Source organism: Dendrobates tinctorius, unplaced genomic scaffold (genome assembly GCF_039654945.1).
Source record: "Dendrobates tinctorius isolate UK_male_01 unplaced genomic scaffold, ASM3965494v1 ptg000332l, whole genome shotgun sequence".
In the NCBI taxonomy this organism is placed as follows: Eukaryota; Metazoa; Chordata; class Amphibia; order Anura; family Dendrobatidae; genus Dendrobates; species Dendrobates tinctorius.
The window spans coordinates 12,466,794-12,493,943 of NW_027361998.1; the positions used below are offsets into that span (position 1 = coordinate 12,466,794).

Here is a 27,150-nt window from a genome sequence, read left to right on the forward strand (position 1 = left end):
GGATACCACCGCCACGTGCAGGGCGAGAGACCGTCTGTGGGGACGGCGAGGACACACAGGCGCGCGGCGGACAGCCTGAGAAGGAGGAGACTCGGGGGCCTGAGCCTGAGTGACGTCACCAGCCTCTGACAGACTCCTGCGGAGAAGAGCCGGGACTGTGCAGGAGAGCGCGGGGCCGGAGACACGAGTGAGACCGCGGGTAACCAGGGAGGAACGGGGCGGAGATACCGGCAGCACGCGTCCGAGCAGTGTGTACGGGCCTCAGGCATGCCCCACGGGGCCGTGACCGGTGACAGGAGGCCACGCCTCTCTTCTGGGCCGCCATGACAGTTGGTGCAGGATGTTAATTAGTTGTCAACCCTGTAAAGACCCGGGGGGGGCTGTTAAAAATTTTTTTCTACTTTTCCAAGTTCTGTAACTCCGACACCCCCCCCCCCCCCGGGGTCGGGTGAGGCCTCATTATCGGGGGGGGGGCTCTGTGAAGCCTCATTATCGGGGGGGGGGGCTCTGTGAGGCCTCATTATCGGGGGGGGGGGGGCTCTGTGAGGCCTCATTATCGGGGGGGGGGGGCTCTGTGAGGCCTCATTATCGGGGGGGGGGCTCTGTGAGGCCTCATTATCGGGGGGGGGCTCTGTGAGGCCTCATTATCGGGGGGGGGGGCTCTGTGAGGCCTCATTATCGGGGGGGGGGGGCTCTGTGAGGCCTCATTATCGGGGGGGGGGGGCTCTGTGAGGCCTCATTATCGGGGGGGGGTCGTGTGGGCCTCATTATCGGGGGGGGGGACGACGTGTGGGCCTCATTATCGGGGTGGGGACGACGTGTGGGCCTCATTATCGGGGGGGGACGACGTGTGGGCCTCATTATCGGGGGGGGGTCGTGTGGGCCTCATTATCGGGGGGGGTCGTGTGGGCCTCATTATGGGGGGCTCTGTGAGGCCTCATCGGGTGGGGGGGCCTCATTATCGGGGGGGTCGTGTGGGCCTCATTATGGGGGGCTCTGTGAGGCCTCATCGGGTGGGGGGCCTCATTATCGGGGGGGTCGTGTGGGCCTCATTATGGGGGGGGGCTCTGTGAGGCCTCATTATGGGGGGGCTCTGTGAGGCCTCATTATGGGGGGGGCTCTGTGAGGCCTCATTATGGGGGGGGGCTCTGTGAGGCCTCATTATGGGGGGGGCTCTGTGAGGCCTCATTATCGCGGGGGCTCTGTGAGGCCTCATTATCGCGGGGGCTCTGTGAGGCCTCATTATCGCGGGGGCTCTGTGAGCCTCATTATCGCGGGGGCTCTGTGAGGCCTCATTATCGCGGGGGTTCTGTGAGGCCTCATTATGGGGGGCTCTGTGAGGCCTCATCGGGGGGGACGTGTGAGGCCTCATTATCGGGGGGGGACTCTGTGAGGCCTCATTATGGGGGGCTCTGTGAGGCCTCATTATCGGGGGGGGGGAGTGTGAGGCCTCAATATCGGGGGGGGGGAAGTGTGGGGCCTCATTATCGGGGGGGGGGGAAGTGTGGGGCCTCATTATCGGGGGGGAGGGGCTCGCTGAGGCCTCATCGGGGGGGGGGGGCTCTGTGAGTCCTAATTATTGGGGGGCGAGTTGTGGATGAAAAATGGGGAGAAAATATCAGGTTTTTGTTTTATGGCGATCGCTGGGCGTTGAACCGTCTGACGCCCGACACCCCGATCAGAGACACCAAAGTTGGGGAGAGGGGGTTTATGTTTTAGTGGTAAAGAAAAAAGTTCTATCTGCTTTTTTTTGTACATTTGTGTGGCCCCTGTGTAGGGTGCGTGGGGTGTTTCCCCTTTGTGTGTTGCTGGGTGGTCCGCGGTCTTCTTTGCTGCCATGTTGGGGTCCGTGCAGCGTCTTCTCTCAGGGCTGCAGCAACTGATAAATCAACAGTTCTGGTTAAATTCTTTTGTTTGTTCCTTTCCCCTCTGAGACTTGACCCTGCGTTGTTTGATCACTTGCTCGATGTACACTTGTACCCCATTATCGCAGCGTGTAGAGTTAGGCTGTGTGCCCATGTTGCGTTTTTTAAGCGTTTCCGCCGCTGTGGAAATGCTTAAAAAACCGCATCCCCATACAATCCTATGGGATTCCGCAGTTGCTGTGCCCATGCTGCGGATTTCTCCACTACGGAATCGCATAGCGGAAAAATCCACAGCATGTTCATTATTTCTGCGGAATCGCGGCGATGCCGCCGCCGTAGGATTGCATTGAAACGCTTACTTTACACAAGTGGCTATGCCCACCATGCGTAAAGTGAGCGCTTCATGTGCGGATGGTGCGCAGGGTCTGGAGGAGAGGAGACTGTCCCCCATGCCCTGGGTGCCATATTCCTGTAAAAAATATAATTAAAATAAATAGTGATATACTCACCTTCTATCGGCCCCTGGAGTCGTCCTGGCCCTCAGCAACGCTGCTGGCAAGTTCCGTTCCCAGGCATGCTTTGCGAGAATGACCTCTGATGACGTAGCGGTCACGTGACCGCTACGTCATCAGAGGTCATTCTCGCAAAGCACGCCTGGGAACAGAACTTGCCAGCAGCGCTGCTGAGGACCGAGATCTGAGGAGATTGGGAGCCGCCGGAGGTGAATATATCCATATTTTTTATTTTTTTTATTATTTTTTACATTCTATCTTTTACTATTGATGCCGCATAGGCAGCATCAATAGTAAAAACTTGGTCACAGTTGTCAGGCACAATGCTTGATAAGTGTGACCAACATGTCAATCACATTTCCAAGTGATGCTACAGATCGCTTGGAAAAGCGCAAGCATTCTGCAAGCTGAAAACGCTTGTGTTTTGCGGGAAAACGCATGCCAATTCCACATGCGTTTTACCCTCGGTGGGGAGTTGCGGAAATGCTGTGGACAATTCCGCATCATTTCTGCAACGTGGGCATATAGCCTCATTGTTCTCGTATGAAACTCAGTCATAAGGTGGGCTTCATATCAGACCGAGAGAGCAGCAGCGACTGTGGGGTCCTGGCAGATGTGACTACGAATGTCTTGTCACTGACAGCTCCCATGTGTCTGATAAGGAATTGTAGCTAATTATCTTACAAAGCTGCAGAGCACGATGGCCCCATAACCTTCCTACCTTGTCACTCCGGGATGGCCATGTTGCCTAGCATCCGAAACAGCAGTCACTGACTACCAGGGGCACTTTTGCTCCATTGTGGACTCATTTATTCACCAACAGTCCCCCCGGCGCTCCCTCTGGGGCTGACTGTTGCCCCCCCCCCCCCCCCCGGCGCTCCCTCTGGGGCTGACTGTTGCCCCCCCCCCCCCGGCGCTCCCTCTGGGGCTGACTGTTGCCCCCCCCCCCCCCCCGGCGCTCCCTCTGGGGCTGACTGTTGCCCCCCCCCCCCCGGCGCTCCCTCTGGGGCTGACTGTTGCCCCCCCCCCCCCGGCGCTCCCTCTGGGGCTGACTGTTGCCCCCCCCCCCCGGCGCTCCCTCTGGGGCTGACTGTTGCCCCCCCCCCCGGCGCTCCCTCTGGGGCTGACTGTTGCCCCCCCCCCCCGGCGCTCCCTCTGGGGCTGACTGTTGCCCCCCCCCCCCGGGCGCTCCCTCTGGGGCTGACTGTTGCCCCCCCCCCCCGGGCGCTCCCTCTGGGGCTGACTGTTGCCCCCCCCCCCCCGGGCGCTCCCTCTGGGGCTGACTGTTGCCCCCCCCCCCCCGGGCGCTCCCTCTGGGGCTGACTGTTGCCCCCCCCCCCCGGGCGCTCCCTCTGGGGCTGACTGTTGCCCCCCCCCCCCCGGGCGCTCCCTCTGGGGCTGACTGTTGCCCCCCCCCCCCCCGGGCGCTCCCTCTGGGGCTGACTGTTGCCCCCCCCCCCCCGGGCGCTCCCTCTGGGGCTGACTGTTGCCCCCCCCCCCCCGGGCGCTCCCTCTGGGGCTGACTGTTGCCCCCCCCCCCCCGGGCGCTCCCTCTGGGGCTGACTGTTGCCCCCCCCCCCCCGGGCGCTCCCTCTGGGGCTGACTGTTGCCCCCCCCCCCCCCGGGCGCTCCCTCTGGGGCTGACTGTTGCCCCCCCCCCCCCGGGCGCTCCCTCTGGGGCTGACTGTTGCCCCCCCCCCCCCGGGCGCTCCCTCTGGGGCTGACTGTTGCCCCCCCCCCCCCGGGCGCTCCCTCTGGGGCTGACTGTTGCCCCCCCCCCCCCGGGCGCTCCCTCTGGGGCTGACTGTTGCCCCCCCCCCCCCCGGGCGCTCCCTCTGGGGCTGACTGTTGCCCCCCCCCCCCCGGGCGCTCCCTCTGGGGCTGACTGTTGCCCCCCCCCCCCGGGCGCTCCCTCTGGGGCTGACTGTTGCCCCCCCCCCCCCCGGGCGCTCCCTCTGGGGCTGACTGTTGCCCCCCCCCCCCCCGGGCGCTCCCTCTGGGGCTGACTGTTGCCCCCCCCCCCCCCCCGGGCGCTCCCTCTGGGGCTGACTGTTGCCCCCCCCCCCCCCCCCCGGGCGCTCCCTCTGGGGCTGACTGTTGCCCCCCCCCCCCCCCCCGGGCGCTCCCTCTGGGGCTGACTGTTGCCCCCCCCCCCCCCCCGGGCGCTCCCTCTGGGGCTGACTGTTGCCCCCCCCCGGGCGCTCCCTCTGGGGCTGACTGTTGCCCCCCCCCCCCCCCCCGGGCGCTCCCTCTGGGGCTGACTGTTGCCCCCCCCCCCCCCCCGGGCGCTCCCTCTGGGGCTGACTGTTGCCCCCCCCCCCCCCCCCGGGCGCTCCCTCTGGGGCTGACTGTTGCCCCCCCCCCCCCCCCCGGGCGCTCCCTCTGGGGCTGACTGTTGCCCCCCCCCCCCCCCGGGCGCTCCCTCTGGGGCTGACTGTTGCCCCCCCCCCCCCGGGCGCTCCCTCTGGGGCTGACACAACTCCTAGCAGGTTGTCAGGACATGCTGGTATTTGTGGTTTTGCAGCAGGTGGTGAGTGAGCATGGGGGTGATGTAGTGTGCAGGGGGGGGCCACCGTCCTCTGATGAGTTCTTTCCATTTCCTGAAGGTCGGCTGTCTTCATGCTAGTGTAGCGGAGCTGCAGCTGTGACGTTGGTGTGGGCCGGGCGTTCTCCTGGCGCTCTGCCTGGCGTCTGCTCCCATATGTAGGGGAAAGGTTCTGCTTCCTGCCGGTCATGTGACGTGGGGTCTCATCCCCCTGGTTGGGTCACTCGTATTTACATTCCTCCCACATGTCAGAAGTGTCATAACAGGAGGTGTGTGATGTCTGCACAGATGCATTGTAACAAACCCTCAGTTGGGAGATGTATCCGGTCTGTGCAGGTTTTTATTCTCTGGATGAAAGCAAAATTGTCATTCACTGATAGCAAGCGGAGAGAATGACCCCACAGTGATAACGCGGGGGTCACACAGCCCGGTGTCAGCGCTCACAGGAGGGTAATGGTACAACACTGAGGGTGACCTGTGAGTTCCTTTTAAGATGCCCTCAGAGTGGGTGCACACGGTGGTATGTCTGTGGGTCCCTGGGGTGGCGTGCCTGTGTGCACCAGGAGTGGCAGGGGGTGCCCGGGGGGCTGTGCCTGTGTGTGGCAAGGGGTGGCGTGCCACTGGGTGTAAGGGCGTGCTTGTTGGTGCCCAAGGTAGCGTGCCTGTGTGCACCGGGAGTGGCAGGGGGTGCCCGGGGGGCTGTGCCTGTGTGCGGCAGGGGGTGGCGTGCCTCTGGGTGTAAGGGCGTGCTTGTTGGTGCCCAAGGTGGCGTGCCTGTGTGCATCGGGAGTGGCAGGGGGTGCCTGAGGGGTTGTGCCTGTGTGCGACAGGGGGTGGCATGCCTCTGGGTGTAAGGGCGTGCTTGTTGGTGCCCAAGGTGGCGTGCCTGTGTGCACCGGGAGTGGCAGGGGGTGCCCGGGGGGCTGTGCCTGTGTGCGGCAGGGGGTGGCATGCCTCTGGGTGTAAGGGCGTGCTTGTTGGTGCCCAAGGTGGCGTGCCTGTGTGCATTGGGAGTGGCAGGGGGTGCCTGAGGGGTTGTGCCTGTGTGCGACAGGGGGTGGCATGCCTCTGGGTGTAAGGTTGTGCTTGTTGGTGCCCAAGGTGGCGTGCCTGTGTGCATCGGGGGTGCCTGAGGGGTTGCCTGAGGGGTTGTGCCTGTGCGCATCGGGAGTGGCAGGGGGTGCCCGGGGGGTTGTGTCTGTGTGCGACAGAGGGTGGCGTGCCTCTGGATGTAAGGGCGTGCTTGTTGGTGCCCAAGGTGGCGTGCCTGTGCGCATCGGGAGTGGCAGGGGGTGCCCGGGGGGCTGTGCCTGTGTGGCAAGGGGTGGCGTGCCTCTGGGTGTAAGGGCGTGCTTGTTGGTGCCCAAGGTAGCGTGCCTGTGTGCACCGGGAGTGGCAGGGGGTGCCCGGGGGGCTGTGCCTGTGTGTGGCAGGGGGGTGGCGTGCCTCTGGGTGTAAGGGCGTGCTTGTTGGTGCCCAAGGTGGCGTGCCTGTGTGCATTGGGAGTGGCAGGGGGTGCCTGAGGGGTTGTGCCTGTGTGCGACGGGGTGGCATGCTTCTGGGTGTAAGGTTGTGCTTGTTGGTGCCCAAGGTGGCGTGCCTGTGTGCATCGGGAGTGGCAGGGGGTGCCTGAGGGGTTGTGCCTGTGCGCATCGGGAGTGGCAGGGGGTGCCCGGGGGGTTGTGTCTGTGTGCGACAGAGGGTGGCGTGCCTCTGGATGTAAGGGCGTGCTTGTTGGTGCCCAAGGTGGCATGCCTGCGTGCATTGGGAGTGGCAGGGGGTGCCCGGGGGGGCTGTGCCTGTGTGCGACAGGGTGGCGTGCTTGTGTGCATCGGGAGTGGTAGGGGGTGCCCGGGGGGCTGTACCTGTGTGCGGCAGGGGGTGGCGTGCCTCTGGGTGTAAGGGCGTGCTGGTTGGTGCCCAAGGTGGCGTGCCTGTGTACATCGGGAGTGGCAGGGGGTGCCCGGGGGGTTGTGCCTGCCCTTAGGTAGCAGTGGGTACAGCACACTGACCTTGCCTCCCGCCGTCCTTGCACAATTAGTGCCCCACGTGCAGCCGCAGATCCTCCTGGAATTAGGGGAAAGGTTATGGAGAGAGTGGAGGAATTATAATCCCGGCTGGGGGAGGGGAGACGTCGTCCATTCCTGACACCATTAACCCTTCATGTGCTGGGAGAGGAGTACATAGCACATGGTGACCTGGCGCTCTGTGTCCTCATAGAGCGGAGCGGGCTGCACTTAACCATCACAGATAGTGCTGGCTCCTCTTCTCCATTCCCCCCACAGTGTGTACATAGCATGCCCCGCAGGAACGCTGTATTCTCTGACCTCCTTCTCTCTCCTCTTGCAGGATTCACAATGGCCTTCATGTTGAGAGAAAGTGTCCGGTTCCTGCCCACGACGTCCAGACTAGGTGAGGACACCGCCATATTTACTCTGTGGCTCGTGCTGCACTGCATTGTGGGAGATGTAACTTTAATGGCAAACACTAGCGGAAAAAAAACTACATCTCCCACAATGCAGCGCAACACAGTGGTGGGTATGGTATGAGGTCGACCGAGCTGGTGGCTGATCTTGTGTGTTTGGCCACTGTTCGGGTCCGGTCCTATAATTTTTCCCAGCATGCATTGCATCACCTGTGTCTGGCAGCCCCTTCTCTCCCCTGCCAGGCCTGCAGTTTGCATTGGGCAGCCATTTGTGATTGTGCTCCTTGTCTTTCAGCAATCCGCTCCATCAGCTGCTCTCCTCCTCTGCAGTCTCCAGGTAATTTACGTCACTTCATTCAATCTGTCCAGACCTTCTGCGAGTTACATCAGTTCTTTGGGACTTGTAGTTCCACAGCAGACAGTACACAACTCTGATGCCACCCTTATGCCGGCTTTGCACTTTGCTGTGGTTTGACCTTCATGATGTCGGATCAAGCACATTGAATGTCAACTGTGCGATCCTAGTGTGAGGGAAGTTGTGGCTACTGGCGGTCCCTGTGTGTCTCACTCCCCTCTTACTGGTAGCACAGGCTCGCTCTGACCATAGGTGCTTCTCGCTGCTGGTGGTCCCTGTGTGGCTCGCTCCCCTCACTCTGACCATAGGCTTGCTGCTCGCTGCTGGCGGTCCCTGTGTGGCTCACTCCCCTCTTACAGGTAGCACAGGCACGTATAGGTGCGCTGCTCACTGCTGGCGGTCCCTGTGTGGCTCACTCCCCTCTTACAGGTAGCACAGGCACGTATAGGTGCGCTGCTCACTGCTGGCGGTCCCTGTGTGGCTCACTCCCCTCTTACTGGTAGCACAGGCACGTATAGGTGCGCTGCTCACTGCTGGCGGTCCCTGTGTGGCTCGCTCCCCTCTTACTGGTAGCACAGGTGTATAGGTGTGCTGCTTCCTGCTGGTGGTCCCCGTGTGGCTCGCTCTCCTCTTACTGGTAGCACAGGCTCGATCTGACCATAGGCGCGCTGCTCCCTGCTGGTGGTCCCTGTGTGGCTCGCTCCCCTCTTACTGGTAGCACAGGTGTATAGGTGTGCTGCTTCCTGCTGGTGGTCCCCGTGTGGCTCGCTCCCCTCTTACTGGTAGCACAGGCTCGATCTGACCATAGGCGCGCTGCTCCCTGCTGGTGGTCCCTGTGTGGCTCGTGAAGGTGCGCTGTTCGCTGCTGCCCATGTAGTTTCCATTTGCGGTTGTTTTTTTCTCCATGTTCCAGCCGTCCAGGCGAAGACTAAGAAATCCCTGACCAAACCTGGGGTAAAGAACGTGGTGGTTGTAGATGGCGTCCGCACCCCATTCCTGCTCTCTGGAACCACGTAAGTCAGCAATGTGTTGTTCCATCTTTATATTCCTATAGGGGCTCCCTGCAGAGCGGCACGACCGCCAATTCATCGCAGCCATCCTCCTCCCCGCTGTCCCCAGCTGTGAATCGTAGAGCAGCGGCGCACACCGTGCGGCTCCAGCAGGTGGGGAACTGCAGCTCCCAGCAGACGCGGGACATGCTGAGAGTTGTAGCTACACCACAGATGAGGACACAGTTGCTCAGTCACTGGATTACGCTGGTCGTTTGTGCTCCTGATTTCTGGAAATTCTGCGTAATTTTACCTGCAAACTAAAGGTTTAATAGAGATATTGGAGATTTGTGACGTACCTGCTCGACCTGGGCTCCGAAGAGTCAGGGTGACCTCAGTGCTGACAGCAGAGTTTCATCTCTGTGCAGTACCTCTGATTGTTTGTGTCGTATTAACCCTGTGTGTTCTGCCCGCAGGTATGCAGATCTGATGCCCCATGACCTGGCCAGGACGGCTCTACAGTAAGTCGCCATCTGTATTGTTCCTGTCTGTTGGCAGTTCTAATCATCGCACCCCCAATTTACAATGCCTCGGCCAGTTCACACACTAACCCTCATCGACTGCAGCATGTAAGAAACCATATGGAGGGAAATGCAGCAAGATGCCAGCTCCTGCAGGCTACAGCAGGGAGCCAGGTGTGATTGCAGATCTGAATGTGACTAGAGCATATTTCATAGGTAGATTGAACCTGTTCTGTGCCTTCTTTGTGTTTTGCTCCACGTTACATCATTTGTCATTGATACAATCAGGGGTTTACTGAACCGAACAAACATCTCCCGTGAGTTGGTTGATTACATCGTGTACGGCACCGTCATCCAGGAGGTGAAGACCAGCAATGTTGCTCGGGAGGTGAGCGTGCAGGGCAGGGACGCGGCGGGGAAGGCGAGCGTGCGGGCAGGTACGCGGCGTTGAAGGCGAGCGTGCAGAGAGTGAATGGTCTGCTGACCCTCGTTGTGTCCTCCAGGCTGCGCTTGGTGCCGGATTCTCGGATAAGACGCCGGCTCATACAGTAACCATGGCGTGCATTTCCTCAAACCAAGCCATGACCACAGGTATGTGACCAAAACAAACCAGAGCTGCTGCAGAGCTTCTTTAAAATTTGATTCATTTCTGAATTTGTGTCTCATGTATGATCATTAGGGGTCAGTAGTGAGCATGCGTTGCCACCATATGACAGTGAGTGGAGCAGCAGTTCACTCACTACTGCTTCATTCACACAAAGGACTTGGACCCCCCTAGTCTCACACACCCCCATTCTCATTCACCCACCTTGTCTGTTACACCCTCCATTCTCAGTCACGGAACCCATCCATTATCGCTCACACACCCTGTATGTTCATGCGTTATTTGTAAGCTTTGCATATTTTTGGATGTGATGGAGCCATGTGAATAAGCCCAGCACCTCGGTGTGACGATGCATTGACTTTCATGGTGTCTTGTGTGCAGCGGTCGGTCTTATCGCCTCCGGTCAGTGTGACGTGGTGGTGGCCGGCGGGGTGGAGTTTATGTCCGACGTTCCCATCCGTCACAGCAGGAAGATGAGGAAGACCATGCTGAGCCTCAACAAAGCCAAGACCCTCGCACAGAGGCTGTCTGTGATCTCCAGGATCCGACCCAACTACTTTGCTCCAGAGGTAGGCGACTCTGCGGGGTCCACACTTGGGTTATCTGCTGTTTTTTTGACTGATGTGGTGCTGTACCAGGTTCCTAGTCATGGACAAACCCTGTACGTTGAGACTGGGCCTCTAACCTCCTGTGTGGGCATCGGTCAGTGATTACCACGAGGAGCAGCTCTGGGGGGCATCGATGTTCTTCCCGGCCTCAGCTTGTAATTGGAGTGGATAGTCTGCAGTGGGGGGGCTAGTTGTCCGTCCCCCCCCCCTTTCATCGGGGTCGGTGCCTGCAGCCCTTGTTTGTCCACAGGTCGGGATGGACAGAGCCGAGTCCTGATACGGTGTGTATCACACTTACACCTTGTATGTATACATGTAACATCGGGTGCCTTCACTCTCCCCAGCTCCCAGCAGTGGCCGAATTTTCTACCAGCGAGACGATGGGTCACTCTGCGGACAGATTGGCAGCCGCCTTCGCTGTGTCCCGCGTGGAACAGGACGAGTACGCCCTGCGATCTCACACCCTGGCCAAGAAGGCACAAAACGCAGGTCACTTGTCAGACGTCATCCCCTTTAAAGTACCAGGTAGGTATAGATGAAGCGCGGCTCCTCCGCAGGCGTCAGAGATTGCAGGGTCCAGCGCAAACCATGAGCATCTTCTACATCTGTCGCCAGCTTTGTGTTGCTTGACATGCGGCGCGTCCTTTCATCATTTTTCTGTGCACATCTGATGTTTTCATGATGCGGCTCTAGGACGCTTCCCTCCATGTTGTTTGTCTTAGCTTAGTTATTTTTGGAGGATTTATCGTAGACCCCCGGATCAATGACTACTTTGATTCCAGGTAGAGACACCATAGATAAAGACAACGGAATTCGTCCGTCCTCCATGGAACAGATGGCAAAGCTGAAGCCGGCATTTATCAAACCTCACGGCACGGTCACCGCGGCTAATTCTTCCTTCTTGGTAAGAATCATCATTGATCGTCAATGCTCCGGTCTTTGGGTGGGAGAGGCTGCGCTGTTGGGGAGGGATTGAGTGCAGCAGTGCAGTGACTTGTGCTTTGCTTCCCGTCCTCAGACTGACGGAGCCTCCGCTGTGCTAATTATGTCTGAGGAGAAGGCCCTGGCATTGGGGTACAAACCTAAAGCCTATCTGCGGTAAGTGCCCCCCTATTATGTATAGCAAGAGGGGGGAAACTAGTGATCCGAAGCCAGTGACTGATTGTGTCTGCTCCACAGGGACTTTGTGTACGTATCACAGGACCCCAAAGATCAGCTCCTGCTGGGGTGAGTACGCCTGACTGCACAGTGGCAAAATACACCGAAGATAGGCAGGTCCGTTACAGAGCAAGCGAGCCATAGCTGCGCTCACTGTTCTGCTGGTGTATTGTAGTGAAACCTGCAGGTGATCTGTGATATTGCAGTGTCTATTCTGCACCCATATGACTAACAGCAGAGCCTGCGTCTGATAGGATAAATGTTTGTTCTACGTTTCAGCCCAACCTACGCTACTCCCAAGGTGCTGGAGAAGGCCGGCCTCACCCTGGCTGACATCGACGTCTTTGAGTTCCATGAAGCCTTTGCAGTAAGACACAAGTTGCTGTATATATGTGTGCACATAGGGAGGGCGCAGGGTGATGTTCTGCATTGGATTGTGGTCTGCAGGCTTTTTGAGGGCCGGTGTATGAACCATCAGATATAATACGGTGTGGATACTGAAATCTCACTTTACACTGGTTATTTATGGCAGATGGACTGTGATATCAGGACAATCCACCATAGTCAGTAGCGCTGCAGTGATTGTAAATGTCCATTATAAGTTAGTATGAAATCTTTCTCCAGCCCTAAGACCTGCTGTAATATGAGTGGCAGCGTCCTGAAAGAAGCTGCCGTACCTGCTGTTACCATGGAAGGTTCCTGCTCCCTCCTCTGACTTGCGTTTGCTCTTGCGCTTACGTTTCCTTTACTTGCACTCCTTGTTCGCTCTCCTACGGTTCCCTTCCTCCTCTTCTCCTTTACTTGCTCGCTCTCCTACGGTTCCCTTCCTCCTCTTCTCCTTTACTTGCTCTCTCCTTGCTTGCTCTCCTGTGGTTCCCTTCCTCATCTCCTTTACTTGCTCTCTCCTTGCTCGCTCTCCTGTGGTTCCCTTCAGCCTCTCTTCCTTTACTTGCTCTCTCCTTGCTCGCTCTCCTGCGGTTCCCTTCCCCATTTACTTGTTTTCTCCTTGCTTGCTCTCATGCGGTTCTCTTTGTCCTCTCCTCCTTTACTTGCTCTCTCCTTGCTCGCTCTCCTGCTGTTCCTTTCCTCATCTCCTTTACTTGCTCTCTCTCCTGTGGTTCCCTTCCCCATCTTCTTTACTTGCTCTCTCCTTGCTCGCTCTCCTGCGGTTCCCTTCGACCTCTCTTCCTTTACTTGCTCTCTCCTTGCTCGCTCTCATGTGGTTCCCTTCCTCATCGTCTTTACTTGCGCTCTCCTTGCTCGCTCTCCTGCGGTTCCCTTCGTCCTCTCCTCCTTTACTTGATCTCTCCTTGCTCCCTCTCATATGGTTCCCTTCCTCATCTTCTTTACTTGCGCTCTCCTTGCTCGCTCTCCTGCGGTTCCCTTCATCCTCTCTTCCTTTACTTGCTCTCTCCTTGCTCGCTCTCATGTGGTTCCCTTCCTCATCTTCTTTACTTGCTCTCTCCTTGCTCGCTCTCCTGCTGTTCCCTTCGTCCTCTCTTCCTTTACTTGATCTCTCCTTGCTCCCTCTCATATGGTTCCCTTCCTCATCTTCTTTACTTGCTCTCTCCTTGCTCGCTCTCCTGCGGTTCCCTTCATCCTCTCTTCCTTTACTTGCTCTCTCCTTGCTCGCTCTCCTGCTGTTCCTTTCCTCATCTCCTTTACTTGCTCTCTCCTTGCTCTCTCTCCTGTGGTTCCCTTCCCCATCTTCTTTACTTGCGCTCTCCTTGCTCGCTCTCCTGCGGTTCCCTTCGTCCTCTCTTCCTTTACTTGCTCTCTCCTTGCTCGCTCTCATGTGGTTCCCTTCCTCATCGTCTTTACTTGCGCTCTCCTTGCTCGCTTTCCTGCGGTTCCCTTCGTCCTCTCTTCCTTTACTTGCTCTCTCCTTGCTCGCTCTCCTGCGATTCCCTTCGTCCTCTCCTCCTTTACTTGCTGTCTCCTTGCTTGCTCTCATGTGGTTTCCTTCCTCATCTCCTTTACTTGTGCTCTCCTGCGGTTCCCTTCGTCCTCTCCTCCTTTACTTGCTCTCTCCTTGCTCGCTCTCATGTAGTTCCCTTCATCTCCTTTACTTGCTCTCTCCTTGCTCGCTCTCCTGCGGTTCCCTTCTTCCTCTGTTCCTTTACTTGCTCTCTCCTTGCTCGCTCTCCTGCGGTTCCCATCGTCCGTTCTTCCTTTACTTGCTCTCTCCTTGCTCACTCTCATGTGGTTCCCTTCATCTCCTTTACTTGCTCTCATGTGGTTCCCTTCCTCATCTCCTTTACTTGCTCTCTCCTTGCTCGTTCTCATGTAGTTCCCTTCATCCTCTCTTCCTTTACTTGCTCTCTCCTTGCTCGTTCTCATGTAGTTCCTTTCATCTCCTTTACTTGCTCTCATGTGGTTCCCTTCCTCATCTCCTTTACTTGCTCTCTCCTTGCTCGCTCTCGTGTGGTTCCCTTCATCTCCTTTACTTGCTCTCTCCTTGCTCGCTCTCATGTAGTTCCCTTCATCTCCTTTACTTGCGCTCTCCTTGCTCGTTCTCCCGTGGTTCCCTTCCTCATCTTTTACTTGCTCTCCCCCCACATCTCCCTTCTCTCGCTTCGTCTCCTCTCCTTCCCTTGTTGGCTTGTTTCCTTTGCTCGCCTTATTCTGCGGTTCCTGCGTCGCTCTTCTCATGGTTCTCCCCCCTCACTGTCTATTGCCGGCGTTGCTCTCCCTCTGCTGCATCTCCCTCTCCATTACATGGAGGTTATAGCGCGGAGCACCCTTTGTGTCGCCATCTACTGCTGATCAGAGACAAATGTCAGTATTTCCTAGTTACTTCTGGAGGCTAAAAACCTTAAATGGGTTCTCCAACTCCAAATAGCAAAAAATGTAAAATGGCAAAATCCTCACTGCTTTCCCCCAGCTGCTCAGCGCTGACCGTGCTGTTCACAGCTGTGTGTGTGTTACATTGTATTAGGGAGAGAATTTTTGCTTTTCTGGTGTTTTTTGCCAGTGGATGTCGCTAGATGGCACAGGTTCACAGTAAGCAATACACAAGACTGTTTTCCTGTGCAGCCCCAACCTCTCCCAGTCACCCCCGTGATTTCCATACGAAGCAGCTGTATACCTAGGTAAATGTGAGGTTGTGGCGAGGTCACGGGTACAGACGGCACATTGGGCTCCGCCGTGTATTTGAACAAAATATCCATTTGCTCAGGGTAATTACTATGTAAAGCGGAACAGTCTGCTGGGTGCGAGGGGCCGCCGGCTGCAGAGACGGGTGCGAGGGGCCGCCGGCTGCAGAGACGGGTGCGAGGGGCCGCCGGCTGCAGAGACGGGTGCGAGGGGCCGCCGGCTGCAGAGACGGGTGCGAGGGGCCGCCGGCTGCAGAGACGGGTGCGAGGGGCCTGGTCAGAGGGGCCGCCTGCTGCAGATCGTCTGGATTTATTGTCCCCAATTCTCTTGTGAATTTTCCTGCGGATCCGGAGGGAATCCGCACAAAGATCACAGCAGCGTGCTCACGTCTGATCTGCTAAATGTGCCGTCCCCGCGCATCGCGGGATTCTGATGGGGATTTTCCTTGCACAAATATGCAACAAAATCCGTCCCGTGTGCGATTTCTCCTTTTGGTTCTGTCCTCGTACGGATTGTACAGCCTTCTGCCGGCACAGGCAGCCGCCATAGTGTGAGGTCAGTGCGCTCATATGACGGGGGTAATCCTAATCTGTGTCCTCTGCAGGGACAGATCCTCGCCAACCTCAAAGCAATGGAGTCCGACTGGTTTGCACAGAATTACATGGGACGGAAGGCAAAGGTGAGTGTGACCTTCATAGGTTACAATGTGCAATGAAAAACTTCCTACACTGGCAGAAATGCTGATAATCCAGAATAACACTGTTAGATTCTGGAATATCAGGAGTTGACCCATATCAGACTTGCCTATGACTTTGAGGAGACCTGTTATGTGCACGGTGCCCACGTCAGTGAGAGGCCTACCTGTGGTTGTAGAAGCATCTGACGCTTCAGGAATTCTGACCATCCAGCACAACGCCAGATTATTGGAATTTTTCAGGCCGGATTTTGTGACCCGTTTTGTGTTTCAGGTCGGAGCTCCTGCCCTGGAGAAGTTTAACTCTTGGGGTGGGTCGCTGTCACTGGGTCACCCATTCGGAGCTACAGGCTGCCGCCTCGTCATGGCTGCCGCCCATCGACTGAAGAAGGAGGGAGGACAGTACGGACTAGTGGCAGCGTGCGCAGCGGGAGGACAGGCGAGTACAGACTTGTCACACACGCAGACTTACCCCATCATTAATCATGGATTAATTGTAACTTTAAAATTGTTTAACCCTGCGAGGAAAGGTGGTGAAGATGGCAATGCAAATGAAAAAAACAGCTCCAACTGCAGGAAAAAAAATTGCACATCTTGAAAAATTGTAACACAGACCAAATTCCTTTTCAGTCCTGACTTTTTTTTTTTTTTTTTTTTTAAGCTACTGATTAGTGATGAGCGAACGTGCTCTGGTAACATCTTATCCGAGTCGTAGGGCGTGCTCGTATATTATGTTCACGTCCCCGCAGCTGCATAACTTGCAGCTGTCAGACAGCCTCAACAAGTGCGGTGATTGCTTTAACAGCCGTAAATCATGCAGCTGCAGGGACTCTAACATAATATCCCAGCATGCCCAGATGCTGACTAGTAAAGAACAAAGGGGTAAACAGTCACAAGGGAGCGCTGAGGTTGCGGCCACAAGAAATTAGTGCGGGGAAAGTCCACTGCAGCTCCAGCCGGGTGCCTCCAATGGAGGAAAGAATGCAGTAGTATAATAAACCGCGGTCAAAGCGGAGTGCACAGGACCCAGATTAAAGATGGTTATTTTTAATCCTGGTTAGTCTTAATCCACGACGCGTTTCGACGGTAGAACACAGACTTCCTCAGGTGGCACTGCACTTGATGAAGGACTGTGTTCTACCATCAAACCGTGTTGTGGATTAAAATTAAAGATGGTTATTTTTAATCCTGGTTAATCTAGGTCCTGCGCTCCGTTTTGACCGCGGTTTATTATACTACTACAGATGCTGACTAGTGACCTGGACAATCTCGATACCAGGTCATTTTTGTTTGTTTTGTAGTGCATAATAAACAGCTTAAAATCCAAAAAGCAATTATGGAAATTTTTTTTTTTTTTTTTTTGCTTTCATCTTTTTATTTTTTTTATATGGTAAAATGATTAGTGTCAATCCAAACTACAACTTGTCACTCAAAAAACAAGCCCTCATACAGCCGACGGGAAAAATAAAAGTTTGACGGGAAGTGGAGGGGGGAAAAAAGAGAACGAAAATCCTTAGGCTATGTGCACACGTTGTGGAATTTGCTGCGGATCCGCAGTGTTTCTGACCCTGCGCGTCCGCAGCAGAATCTGCTGCGTTGTACAGTACCATTTTACGTAAAATGGAAACCGCTGTGCACATGCCGCGCGGTTTTGCTGCGGTTTCAAATCCGCAGAAAGAAATGACATGTCACTACTTTTCTGTGGATTCTGCTGCGGTTTACCATCTCCTCCATTGTAGAGGTGATAAACCGCAGGGCAAAACCGCAGCCTAATCCGCAGGTCTTTTGACCTGAAACTTACCTGCGAATTTCTACAAGTCTGCAGCTCCAAAAAATACGTCTGCACATAGCCTTAAGGGGTTAAACAGGACATGGTAAGATGCTTTCTTTACCCTGCAGCGGCCTTCCAAAATTGGTCTCGTTTTGCCATTTCAAGACTTAATGCTATTGTCATTTAAAGGATTTGGCAATATAATGTATCAAACATATTCTGCATGATCTCTATTTTTTGTCATGAATATTTCCATTATTTTATTTTAGGATGTCAGTTTTATGTCCTTCAGTGTATTTTTCAATTATGAAAACTTTTTTGTTTCTTTTAATGTAGACTAACTAGACTAGTTGAATTCACCAAGGCTTACCTGGAACCAACTTGTATTTGCATACCATCATTCATTTCTATTTTCTCTCCTTTAGGGCCATGGAATGATTGTGGAAGCCTATCCTCAGTAATGTGACCTCAATAAATAACTGTCTCATCAAACACATCAGAGCAATGCACTAATACCTAAGAATGTCTTTTGCCAATTTTGCAGCACTGTAAATAACTATTTTTTTTCTTAGTTGCCTTGTCTGCAAATTTGGAAATACGTGATTAGTACTAAAGAACATGGCAAATCCCACTGGCTTCTCTTTCGTGTATTACCAAATATGGGATTAAACAAGAGCCCGTTGCGGTTCCCTGTGTTTTTGATAAGGACTTAGCAATTATTAGTGTACAAAAGAACTACTTGTTCCCTTGTAACAGCAGAAGCTTTCAGAGCTTGTAGGAAAAAAAAATAATTCTGTGACTGAGAGTAAATGAGAAAGTGAAGCGAGAAGCTGACTTTTTTTCATGGATTAATAAAAAGAAATGAGAGAAAAAAAACTGTCTAAGTTTTTGAGCATAAATTTGTCACTTTTTTCCATCAATATTCCTGGCACATACAATAAAGTCTATTAGCACTGTGGTATGTTAATTTAATAATTGAGAGCATGTAGTGCAGCAAAGGACACCAAAGAGACAGGAGGGTATCGTTGGAGGCTCCACTGTCAGAGTAGGCTGAATTATTAACAAGACTTTGGATGTGAATGGAGTAGCTAGACCACGTGATGTAATTGAGGATGATTTACAGCCAAGTTCTGATTTATAATTTCACCGTGTTAATACATTTACAGTCGGTATGTAGCTGTTGCATTTTTCCTTCACACACACCCTCTCCCCCTCCATGTTTTGAAGCAAAGATGGGAAGAGCAAGTGTTTGGGGATTTAGCGTGAGGCGGTCATTACATGACTTGTGAAAGATCTGTCTGTAGGCCTCTATAACTTCTGCTTCATTGATCTGCTCCTAGAAGACACAAATAATTGGGGTATTATGATATGTGAAGATAATCAGCACTAACTTTTTACTCTTCGCCACGACAGCACCCACTGGAGGTATCGGATCCGCCCATTTGGAACAGGAAACCCTACAGGAAAGATAAAAGGGGCGGTCCGCCTTTCCTCCTCAGTTTTGGTTTCCTGTTCCAAATGGAGCAGGATCCTGCAGGATCTTACCTGGGCCATGCATCCGCCTGTGCGGTCTCTTCGGGAACGGCAGGGGCTGCGGTCCGGAGGCAGCGTCGGGGGAGACTCCGTTTGACGGCTCCCCCCTCGTCTGGTGGCATAGTGGTAATGGCCGGGTCCGGGGAGGGCCGCCCGGTCTTACCAGGGAGCGCGCCGGTCTGGCATCCGGGAGATTTCCCCCCCCCCCCCCCCCCCCCATTCCCATCGGTGGGGGTATAGCGTGGATGGTGAGGCCATGTGCGCGCGAGCCGCGTGTGTTAATAGCGGTGGCGCGGGAGCAGGCCGGCGCCCGACGCTCCCATACCCCGGAAGTAATGGTTGAACTTCCGGGGTAAGATGGCGATGACGCGGCGCATGCGCCCTGTGACAGGGCGACTTCCGGGGCAACGATACAGATAAAACAGCGCTGCAACATTGGAACATGTCGTCCCCCGCAGAGTCGCAAACCCCAGCAGGGGATTCAGCTGGGGGCAACTCCACCAGGGACCGCAGCGCCAGGACGGAGACTGCCCGCAGGAGCGAGGCAGCAGAAACCCGATCCAAACCGTCTCAGCCATCTGAACCGGTATTAAGCTTCACTGGGTGAGTGTGCAAAGCATATGCTCTACCTATTAAGCTAACCTCCTCTCCTCCCCCCTCTCTTTACCTTTGACCTCCCGTTTCAGTCAAAGAAAAAAGGAAAAACAAAACATAAAGAATGCGCATTATGTTCAGAGCCTCTCCCTGACTCCTACCCCAAAAAACTCTGCAAACAATGCATGAAAGAGACCAGGCAGGGGCCGACGATATCTTCTCAGGATATCCGAGCCATAATTAGGGAGGAAATACAAGCCATCAACCGCGCCAGCACTCCCGCAGAGTCCAGGCATAGAAAACAGGTTATTGTTAGTTCAGAGTCAGAGGAAGAACAGGGGTTAAACTCAGGCTCCGCATCCACGTCCTCATCATCATCCTCGGAGGTGGAAGGACGCGCATGTTTTCCTCTGGACAGCGTAGATAACCTGGTAAAAGCGGTTAGGAATACTATGGGGTGTGAAGAGGAAAGGGGAGCCCAGACCGCGCAGGACATTATGTTTGCGGGATTGGCAGAAAAAAAGAGGAGATCATTTCCAGTAATACCGGCAATTAAAGATCTCATCAAAAGGGAATGGGAAAAACACGACCAGAGGGGTTTTCTCCCATCCGCTTCAAAACGGAAGTACCCGTTCACTGATGAAGATCTATTAAAATGGTCTAAAATACCAAAGGTGGACGCTGTCATATCCTCCACTTCCAAACAAACCTCGATCCCGGTCGAGGACGCAGGATTGTTAGCAGACCCATTGGACCGAAAGGCTGAATCCTCGCTCAAAAGGTCCTGGGAGTCCACCACCGGGGTATTCAAACCCGCAATAGCCAGCACATGTACTGCTAGGTCAATGCTGGTATGGCTAGATCAATTAGACCAGCAGATTGAGCAAAGAGTGTCAAGGGAGAAACTGCGTGCAGCCATCCCGTTGATAAGAGGGGCAGCTGCCTTTATGGCAGACGCTTCAGCGGACACCCTAAGACTTGCAGCAAGGTCGGCAGCCCTGGTGAATAACGCCAGACGCGCGCTTTGGATAAAAAGCTGGAAAGGGGATGCACAATCAAAATCCAAAATTAGTGCAACCCCATGCGAGGGTGAGTTCCTCTTCGGAAAAGCCTTAGACGAAATTCTCGCCAAGGCAAAAGAAAGAAAAAAGGCCTTCAGTGATTCTCCCATTCCGTTTTATAGGAAAACCTTTAAAAGACGGCCATTCGGGAGAAGAAGACAATCGGACAGAACGAGATGGGCCACGAAAGACGAAAAGCAGAAGGGTACCATCTTCAGAGGGCCAACATATAGGAGAGAAAAAAATTAAAAGTTTAGACCCACCGGTTGGGGGCAGATTAAAATTTTTTTTTACCAAATGGGAACAAATTACGTTAAACCCATGGATTTTGAATATAATCAAGGAAGGAATAAAGATTGAATTCCTTCGAATCCCCTATGAGTTCTTTGTTATAACTCGCCTTAATTCCTCACTTCAGCAAAAGGCTCTCGAAGACGAGATTCGAGTCCTGCTAGCTAAAAAAGTTTTAGTTGACGTCCCTGAGGAACAACAGGGTAGAGGCTTTTACTCTCCCCTGTTTTTGGTGTCTAAACCAGACGGTACATTTAGAACCATTATTAATTTAAAGAAGCTAAATTCATTTATAAAAAATTATAAGTTCAAAATGGAATCGATTAGATCCACTATAAAGCTTCTTTTCCCAAATTGCGTAATGGCAGGGATTGATTTAAAAGATGCTTATTATCATCTCCCTATTCACAATAGATTCCAGAAATACCTAAGAGTCGCAGTGGAAGTCGAGGGCAGGATTCGTCATTTCCAATACGCGGCCATGCCCTTCGGGCTTTCCACGGCACCAAGAATATTTACCAAGGTGATGGCAGAAGTGATGGCCTACCTTCGCCAAAAGGACACACTAATTGTACCATATCTAGACGACTTCCTAGTAATTGGGAATTCAGTCAAACAATGTACTGAACGCGTGACTGACGCAGTCTCCTCTTTTCAGAGCCTTGGCTGGATCATCAATATCCAAAAGTCCAGACTCGATCCGCAATCTCTCCAGACATTTCTAGGATTTCAACTAGATTCCTTGACCCAGAGATGTCTACTACCCCAGGTAAAAATCATCCTCACAAAACAAAAAATACAAGCAGCTATAGATAAACCACGTGTATCCTTAAGAGGAGCAATGTCACTATTAGGATCACTAAATTCTTGCACCCCGGCAGTCCGGTGGGCCCAGTACCATGTCCGTACACTACAACACCAGATCCTCCAGGAGGATAAGCGACATAGTGGTCATTTACAGAGCAAAATAACCCTGTCACAAGAAGTCTTGACTTCCCTAGAGTGGTGGTTAGACGATGACCATTTATGTTCAGGAGTCCCATGGGTTATAGTTCCATCCTGTATTGTAACCACCGATGCCAGTCCCCAGGGCTGGGGAGCCCACATGGAGAATGGGTTTTATCAGGGAAGGTGGAGTAAAGCGGAATGTGATTACTCATCTAATTTAAAAGAACTGACTGCAGTGTTCTATGCTCTATACAACTTCCTTCTGCAGCTCCAACAGAAGCATGTAAGGATCCTGTCGGACAATACCACCACAGTGGCATATATAAACAGACAAGGAGGAACTCGATCAGAGACTCTGATGTCTTCAGCGGCAAAAATTTTAAACTTAGCAGAAAACTATTTTTTGTCCCTCTCGGCCCTTCATATAAGAGGCGAGAGCAATCAAAAGGCAGACTTCCTAAGCCGTCACACTCTACGACAAGGAGAGTGGTGCCTCAATCGGAAGGTCTTCAGGGACATAGTAGCCGCATGGGGACAACCCGAGGTGGATCTTTTTGCCACAAGGGAGAACAGGCAGATAAAAACCTTTGCCTCCCTATCTCCGTCAGATCACCCAAACATACTGGACGCCTTTCTAGTTCCATGGAATTTCAACCTAGCGTATGCGTTCCCTCCATTGATCCTCCTACCTCAAGTAATTCGGAAGATCAGAGACGACAAAGCAAGAATAATCTTAATAGCACCGTTCTGGCCAAAAAGACCGTGGTTTTCGTGGCTGCAGATTATGTCGATAACAGATCCTTGGGTCCTTCCGACTGCCAATCTACTCTCCCAAGGCCCCTTTTTCCACCCTCAAGTGCTCAGCTTGCACTTGACGGCGTGGAATTTGAGAGGCAGTTATTGAGGACAAGAGGATTCTCGGAGTCCTTAATTGCTACACTACTACAAAGTAGAAAACAGTCCACGACCCAGATTTACATTAGAATATGGAAAAAATTTCTTCAATTCCATACAGTACCTCATACAACAGAAGTTCCGATAATCCCAATCTTGGAATTTCTGCAGAAGGGGAAAGACTTAGGCTTAGCAGTAAATACACTGAGAGTACAAATATCGGCATTAGGAGCACTATATGGCCATAATATAGCAGGCAACAAGTGGATAACTCGATTTATTACAGCATGTGAACGAATAACTCCAATCCACATACCCTCCGTCCCTACATGGGATCTAAATCTGGTCTTAGACGCCCTAACGGTAGACCCCTTTGAGCCGATCGACACAATACCCTTCAAATACTTAGCACTTAAAATGGCCCTCTTAGTATCACTAACCTCAGCTAGAAGAGTGGGTGATATTCAGGCCTTGTCAATAGATCCACCTTTTTTTCAAGAATACCAAGACAGATTGGTATTAAAACCAGACCCTGCCTACCTGCCAAAAGTGGCAACAAAATACCATAGATCTCAGGAGATACTCCTCCCAACCTTCTATAAAAATCCCTCTACTCCGGAAGAGCAGAGGTTTCATACTCTGGACGTCAAAAGAACTGTCCTAAAATGTATTGAGAGGTCCAACAGTTGGAGGCAGAGTAGGGCCCTATTTGTTTCATTTCAGGGCTGTAAGAAGGGGTATGGAGTCACGAAGAGCACCATTTCCCGGTGGATCAGAGAGGCCATTCGTTTAGCCTACTCCGCAAAAAACGAAGATCCTCCAGGGAACATCAGGGCGCATTCCACCAGGGCAATGGCAACCTCTTGGGCGGAAAAGGGAGATGTTCCGATTGAAACTATATGTAAGGCGGCAGTTTGGTCATCCCCTTCTACCTTCTATAACCACTACAGACTTGATCTTTCATCAACCTCTGACTTAAGCTTTGGCAGGACTATCCTTGGCACGGTGGTCCCACCCAGGTGATGGTCTCTGGAATCTCTCCAGTGGGTGCTGTCGTGGCGAAGAGTAAAAAGCTGGATTACTTACCGGTAATGCTCTTTTAATGAGTCCACGACAGCACCCGTTCACTTCCCCCCCTAAAGATATCAATAGTTAAAGTATTACCAAATAATGGATAAGAAAGATGTTAAAATAAGAGAACATTGCCTAATCCTTGGCGGTCCTTCTGGTACTCTGAAACGTAAAACTGAGGAGGAAAGGCGGACCGCCCCTTTTATCTTTCCTGTAGGGTTTCCTGTTCCAAATGGGCGGATCCGATACCTCCAGTGGGTGCTGTCGTGGACTCATTAAAAGAGCATTACCGGTAAGTAATCCGGCTTTTTTTTATTTTACATTTGGCTGCAATTTGACAATTTGCAGAGGGGCTACCAGTTCTACAGGTGATAACTTTGAGTGACAAGTACCCCTCTTTTTCTGAAGCGTGCTGCATTCTTAAGCTCAAGTTTACTCCTTATCTATGAACTGGTCCAATGTTTATATTTGTTTCTCCCTCTCCCATATTGATAGTTCTGCTTCACGTCACTTGTCTTATCTATTGCATTTTTTCTAGGCTGTATTGTGCATAAATATGTGACTTCAGATTTTGTATTAGTCTAGCCTGATGAAGAGACCTGAGTAGTCTCGAAAGCTTGCAATGTGTTACCATCTTTTCAGTTAGCCATTAAAAGGTATCAACTACTGAGGACTCTCAATCCTGAATATTTTTCCTCGCTTTGCAGAACTTAAATTTTTTTTTCTTAGTTACTTTGTCTACAAACTTGAAAATTAGAGAGTGATTTGTACAGAAGCACTTGGCAAGTCCCACTAGCTTCTCTGTTGTATATTCCTGAATCTGGAGATATGCAGGAACCCATAGCGGTTCCCTGCTTTCTTAGCAATAGCACTTGGAACCACAAGGAAAGTATCAAATCTTCCTCTTCTAATCATGACGAGACTGAAGCTTTTCTGGACACTTTACAAGAAGACCCGAAACCTTGCTTAAAAGTATTAAGCCTAAATGAGGAGCATCACATCGATGAACTAGTATGTTTCCCCTCCATTACTCAGATAGATATAATGTCCTAGAAAAGTTTTGGTTCCATAGTTGGCCCCAAAAGTATTTGATAGTGACCAAATTTCATAATTTCACCACTGTATAATTTGTACAATAGATTGAAACAAATCTAGCAAGATGTGAAGTGGAGACTTTTAGGATTAATTCAAGTGATCTAGTAAATTATTGTATTAAGCATTACCTGGTCCCTTCACAGTCCAAAAGAAATTTGGAAATCCCACATCCATATAATATGATTAGTGCTATGGGCTGAACTGCTTAGGTGAATTTTCTAAGCCGTAGGGCAAGGTGAGCAGCACGGACCAGAGGCGACGATGCAATGGAGCGTTATTTTCTGGGTGACATGTGAATTAGTATTGCAGGATGACAGATGGTCTAGTGGAGTTAAAAGCACTAGCGGATAGCACAGGAAAAGCAGAGATGAGCCGCATAAATTTGGTATCATTTGTATGTGCTAAGTAATTTCAGGGAAGAAAATAAACTATCATTGTCACCACAAGTAACAGTCTCATTAAATACAGGAAGAGTCCCATTACTCTATCTACCAAGGTGTTTCCTCCATTTTGATTCATTATGGGAGTACAATAATAACAGGTTACATTTCTAGCTTAGGCCTGTTTGAGACATCAGTTTTTTCTGTCAGTCTAAATCCGCCAAAATAGCGGAAAACGTATCCACAGGCGGACTGACAGAAACGGGGGTCGGCGGATGTACGGATCCGCCGATGGTAAAAATTTAAAGGAACCGCGCCTGGGAAAAAATAAAAAATTAATACCGGTGGATCTAGTGGTATCCGGAAGAGAGCGGGCATCTGCGGTGAGCGATCATCTCGCGGGATGGGGGTGAGCGTGCGATGTGAGACCATGAGGGAGGAGATCGCGCGATGAGAGACGTGAAAGATCGCGTGATGTCAGACCATGAGGGAGGAGATCTCGCGATGAGAGAGAATGAATTTTCATCCAGCAGTGAGACTTGATTCAGGGTTAAAAGGGGAAAATGCGGATCCGGACAGCAAAAAAAAGTTGCATGGTCCGTTCGGTCATCTCAGCGGACGCCAACATTTTTGCGGATCCGCACAAATACGGACAATCATCAGTCAAAATCCGCCGCTAATGAAAGTCAATGGGGAAAAAAACTGATCCGCCAAGAAAAATGGCGGTTCTGTTTTTTTGCAAAACGGCGGATTTTGACTGATGGAGAAAAACGGATGTGTGAAACAGGCCTAAGGTGATTTCTTTGCCAGATTGCAGGCAATCAGTCATAGTGACTTCACACTACTAAATTGGTAACTTGCTTGCAGAGGTGCAGTTAAAGTAACTTGACGGAGAGCTGAGAGTTTAGTAGTACCAGGAATTGCTGGACTGAGCTTAGAAATAATAGGAGTTGCTAAATTGCAGATTGGAGTAGCTGGGAAGATGCTATTCTGCTCCATCAGGTTCCTACAGGAAGATCAAGTTAACTCTTGAAAATGCACGTTAGCCAGGTGCTTTACTTCCTGAGTATTAAATTGGTTGTTTGCCGTATGAATTCATCTGAAAAAACCTAGAATAATGTTATCATTGGTGGACTACCGGAGCAACCCGGCATGGACTAGCACAGTAGCAGCCGTTCATAGGGGAAGGAAGTAAAACCCAGCGCTGGAGTAGAGACAATTGAGTAACAATTAGTTTTTGTAGAACTTGTGAGGTCTTGAATGAATGGGTCTTAATTCTTAACAAATCTTGACTATCCTCCATGTGCCTTTTACTGCAGGCGTCTTCACTTGCTTGTTTGTGGCTTTTTGTCCTGTCTTGATCATTGTCCATCTATGTGGTGAATCAGATCGGGTTTCCAGTATATGACATTATACAGGGTGGACCATTTATATGGATACACCTAAAATGGGAATGGTTGGCGATATCAACTGGATTGTCAATGCAACCCTCTTCTCCCACTCTTGACACACTGATAGCAACACCACAGAAGAAATGCTAGTCTAAGGGGGTCAGAGTCCTTGTAGGAATGCTCGGACCTGACACCAATAATGTGGTGGTGCGCCATCTTGCTGGAAAAACTCAGGGAACGCACTATCTTCAGTGCATAAAGAGGGCAACACATCATGGAGCAATTTCAGATATCCAGTGGCATTGAGGTTTCCATGGATGACGAATGGCCTCACTATCTTTGAACCCCATATACCACACTATACCATCAATTATGGGTGTCAGGTCCGAGCATTCCTACATGAACAGTTTCCTGGAAAGTGGATTGGTTGTCGTGGGCCAGTTGAATGGCCACCAAGGTCTCCCGATCTGACCCCCTTAGACTTTTATCTTTGGGGGTCATCTGAAGGCAATTGTCTATGCTGTGAAGATACGAGATGTGCAGCATCTGAAACAACGGATACTGGAAGCCTGTGCTAGCATTTCTTCTGCGGTGTTGCTATCAGTGTGTCAAGAGTGGGAGAAGAGGGTCGCATTGACACTTCAACACAATTGGTAGCACATTTCTCTCTAGAATCCCTTGATAGTCTTGAGATTTCATTGTACCCTGCACAGATTCTAGACACCCTGTGCCAGATGAGGCAAAGCAGC

The 27,150-nt window shown here is 52.3% G+C and overlaps 2 protein-coding genes across 5 annotated transcripts in view; one reads left to right on the top strand and one right to left on the bottom strand.

Annotated features, from left to right (window-relative positions):
• The first annotated feature begins 17 nt into the window (after positions 1 to 17).
• HADHB (hydroxyacyl-CoA dehydrogenase trifunctional multienzyme complex subunit beta) lies at positions 18 to 18,101 on the top strand. 4 transcript variants are annotated; one of them, XM_073562012.1, is made up of 16 exons: positions 18 to 199; positions 7,272 to 7,334; positions 7,643 to 7,684; positions 8,616 to 8,715; positions 9,168 to 9,212; positions 9,501 to 9,600; positions 9,716 to 9,803; positions 10,198 to 10,385; positions 10,769 to 10,949; positions 11,207 to 11,328; positions 11,443 to 11,522; positions 11,604 to 11,651; positions 11,862 to 11,949; positions 15,283 to 15,357; positions 15,647 to 15,811; positions 17,569 to 18,101. In XM_073562012.1, exons 2-16 carry the CDS (start codon positions 7,280 to 7,282, stop codon positions 17,602 to 17,604), a joined length of 1,413 nt encoding a protein of 470 aa, XP_073418113.1. In that variant the 5' UTR covers positions 18 to 199; positions 7,272 to 7,279; the 3' UTR covers positions 17,605 to 18,101. The 4 variants fall into 4 exon arrangements, with proteins under 4 accessions (XP_073418113.1, XP_073418114.1, XP_073418115.1 ...); XM_073562013.1 differs by having other exon boundaries at positions 18 to 195; XM_073562014.1 differs by having other exon boundaries at positions 18 to 187.
• The window catches only part of LOC141074360 (adhesion G-protein coupled receptor F3-like), an 83,301-nt gene continuing 74,175 nt past the window's right edge, over positions 18,025 to 27,150 (bottom strand). The window contains exon 14 of the mRNA XM_073562008.1: positions 18,025 to 18,479. Coding sequence (XP_073418109.1) covers positions 18,279 to 18,479 — 201 coding nt within the window. The 3' untranslated portion in view covers positions 18,025 to 18,278. The remainder of the gene's footprint in view (positions 18,480 to 27,150) is intronic.

What these genes read in the sequence shown, in the direction of transcription:
- HADHB (XM_073562012.1), top strand. Translation starts at nt 7,280, where the DNA reads ATGGCCTTCATGTTGAGAGAAAGTGTCCGGTTCCTGCCCACGACGTCC. An exon ending in TTCCTGCTCTCTGGAACCAC is followed by an intron (nt 8,716 to 9,167) that starts GTAAGTCAGCAA and finishes TTCTGCCCGCAG; the next exon opens with GTATGCAGATCTGATGCCCC. An exon ending in CCAACTACTTTGCTCCAGAG is followed by an intron (nt 10,386 to 10,768) that starts GTAGGCGACTCT and finishes CACTCTCCCCAG; the next exon opens with CTCCCAGCAGTGGCCGAATT.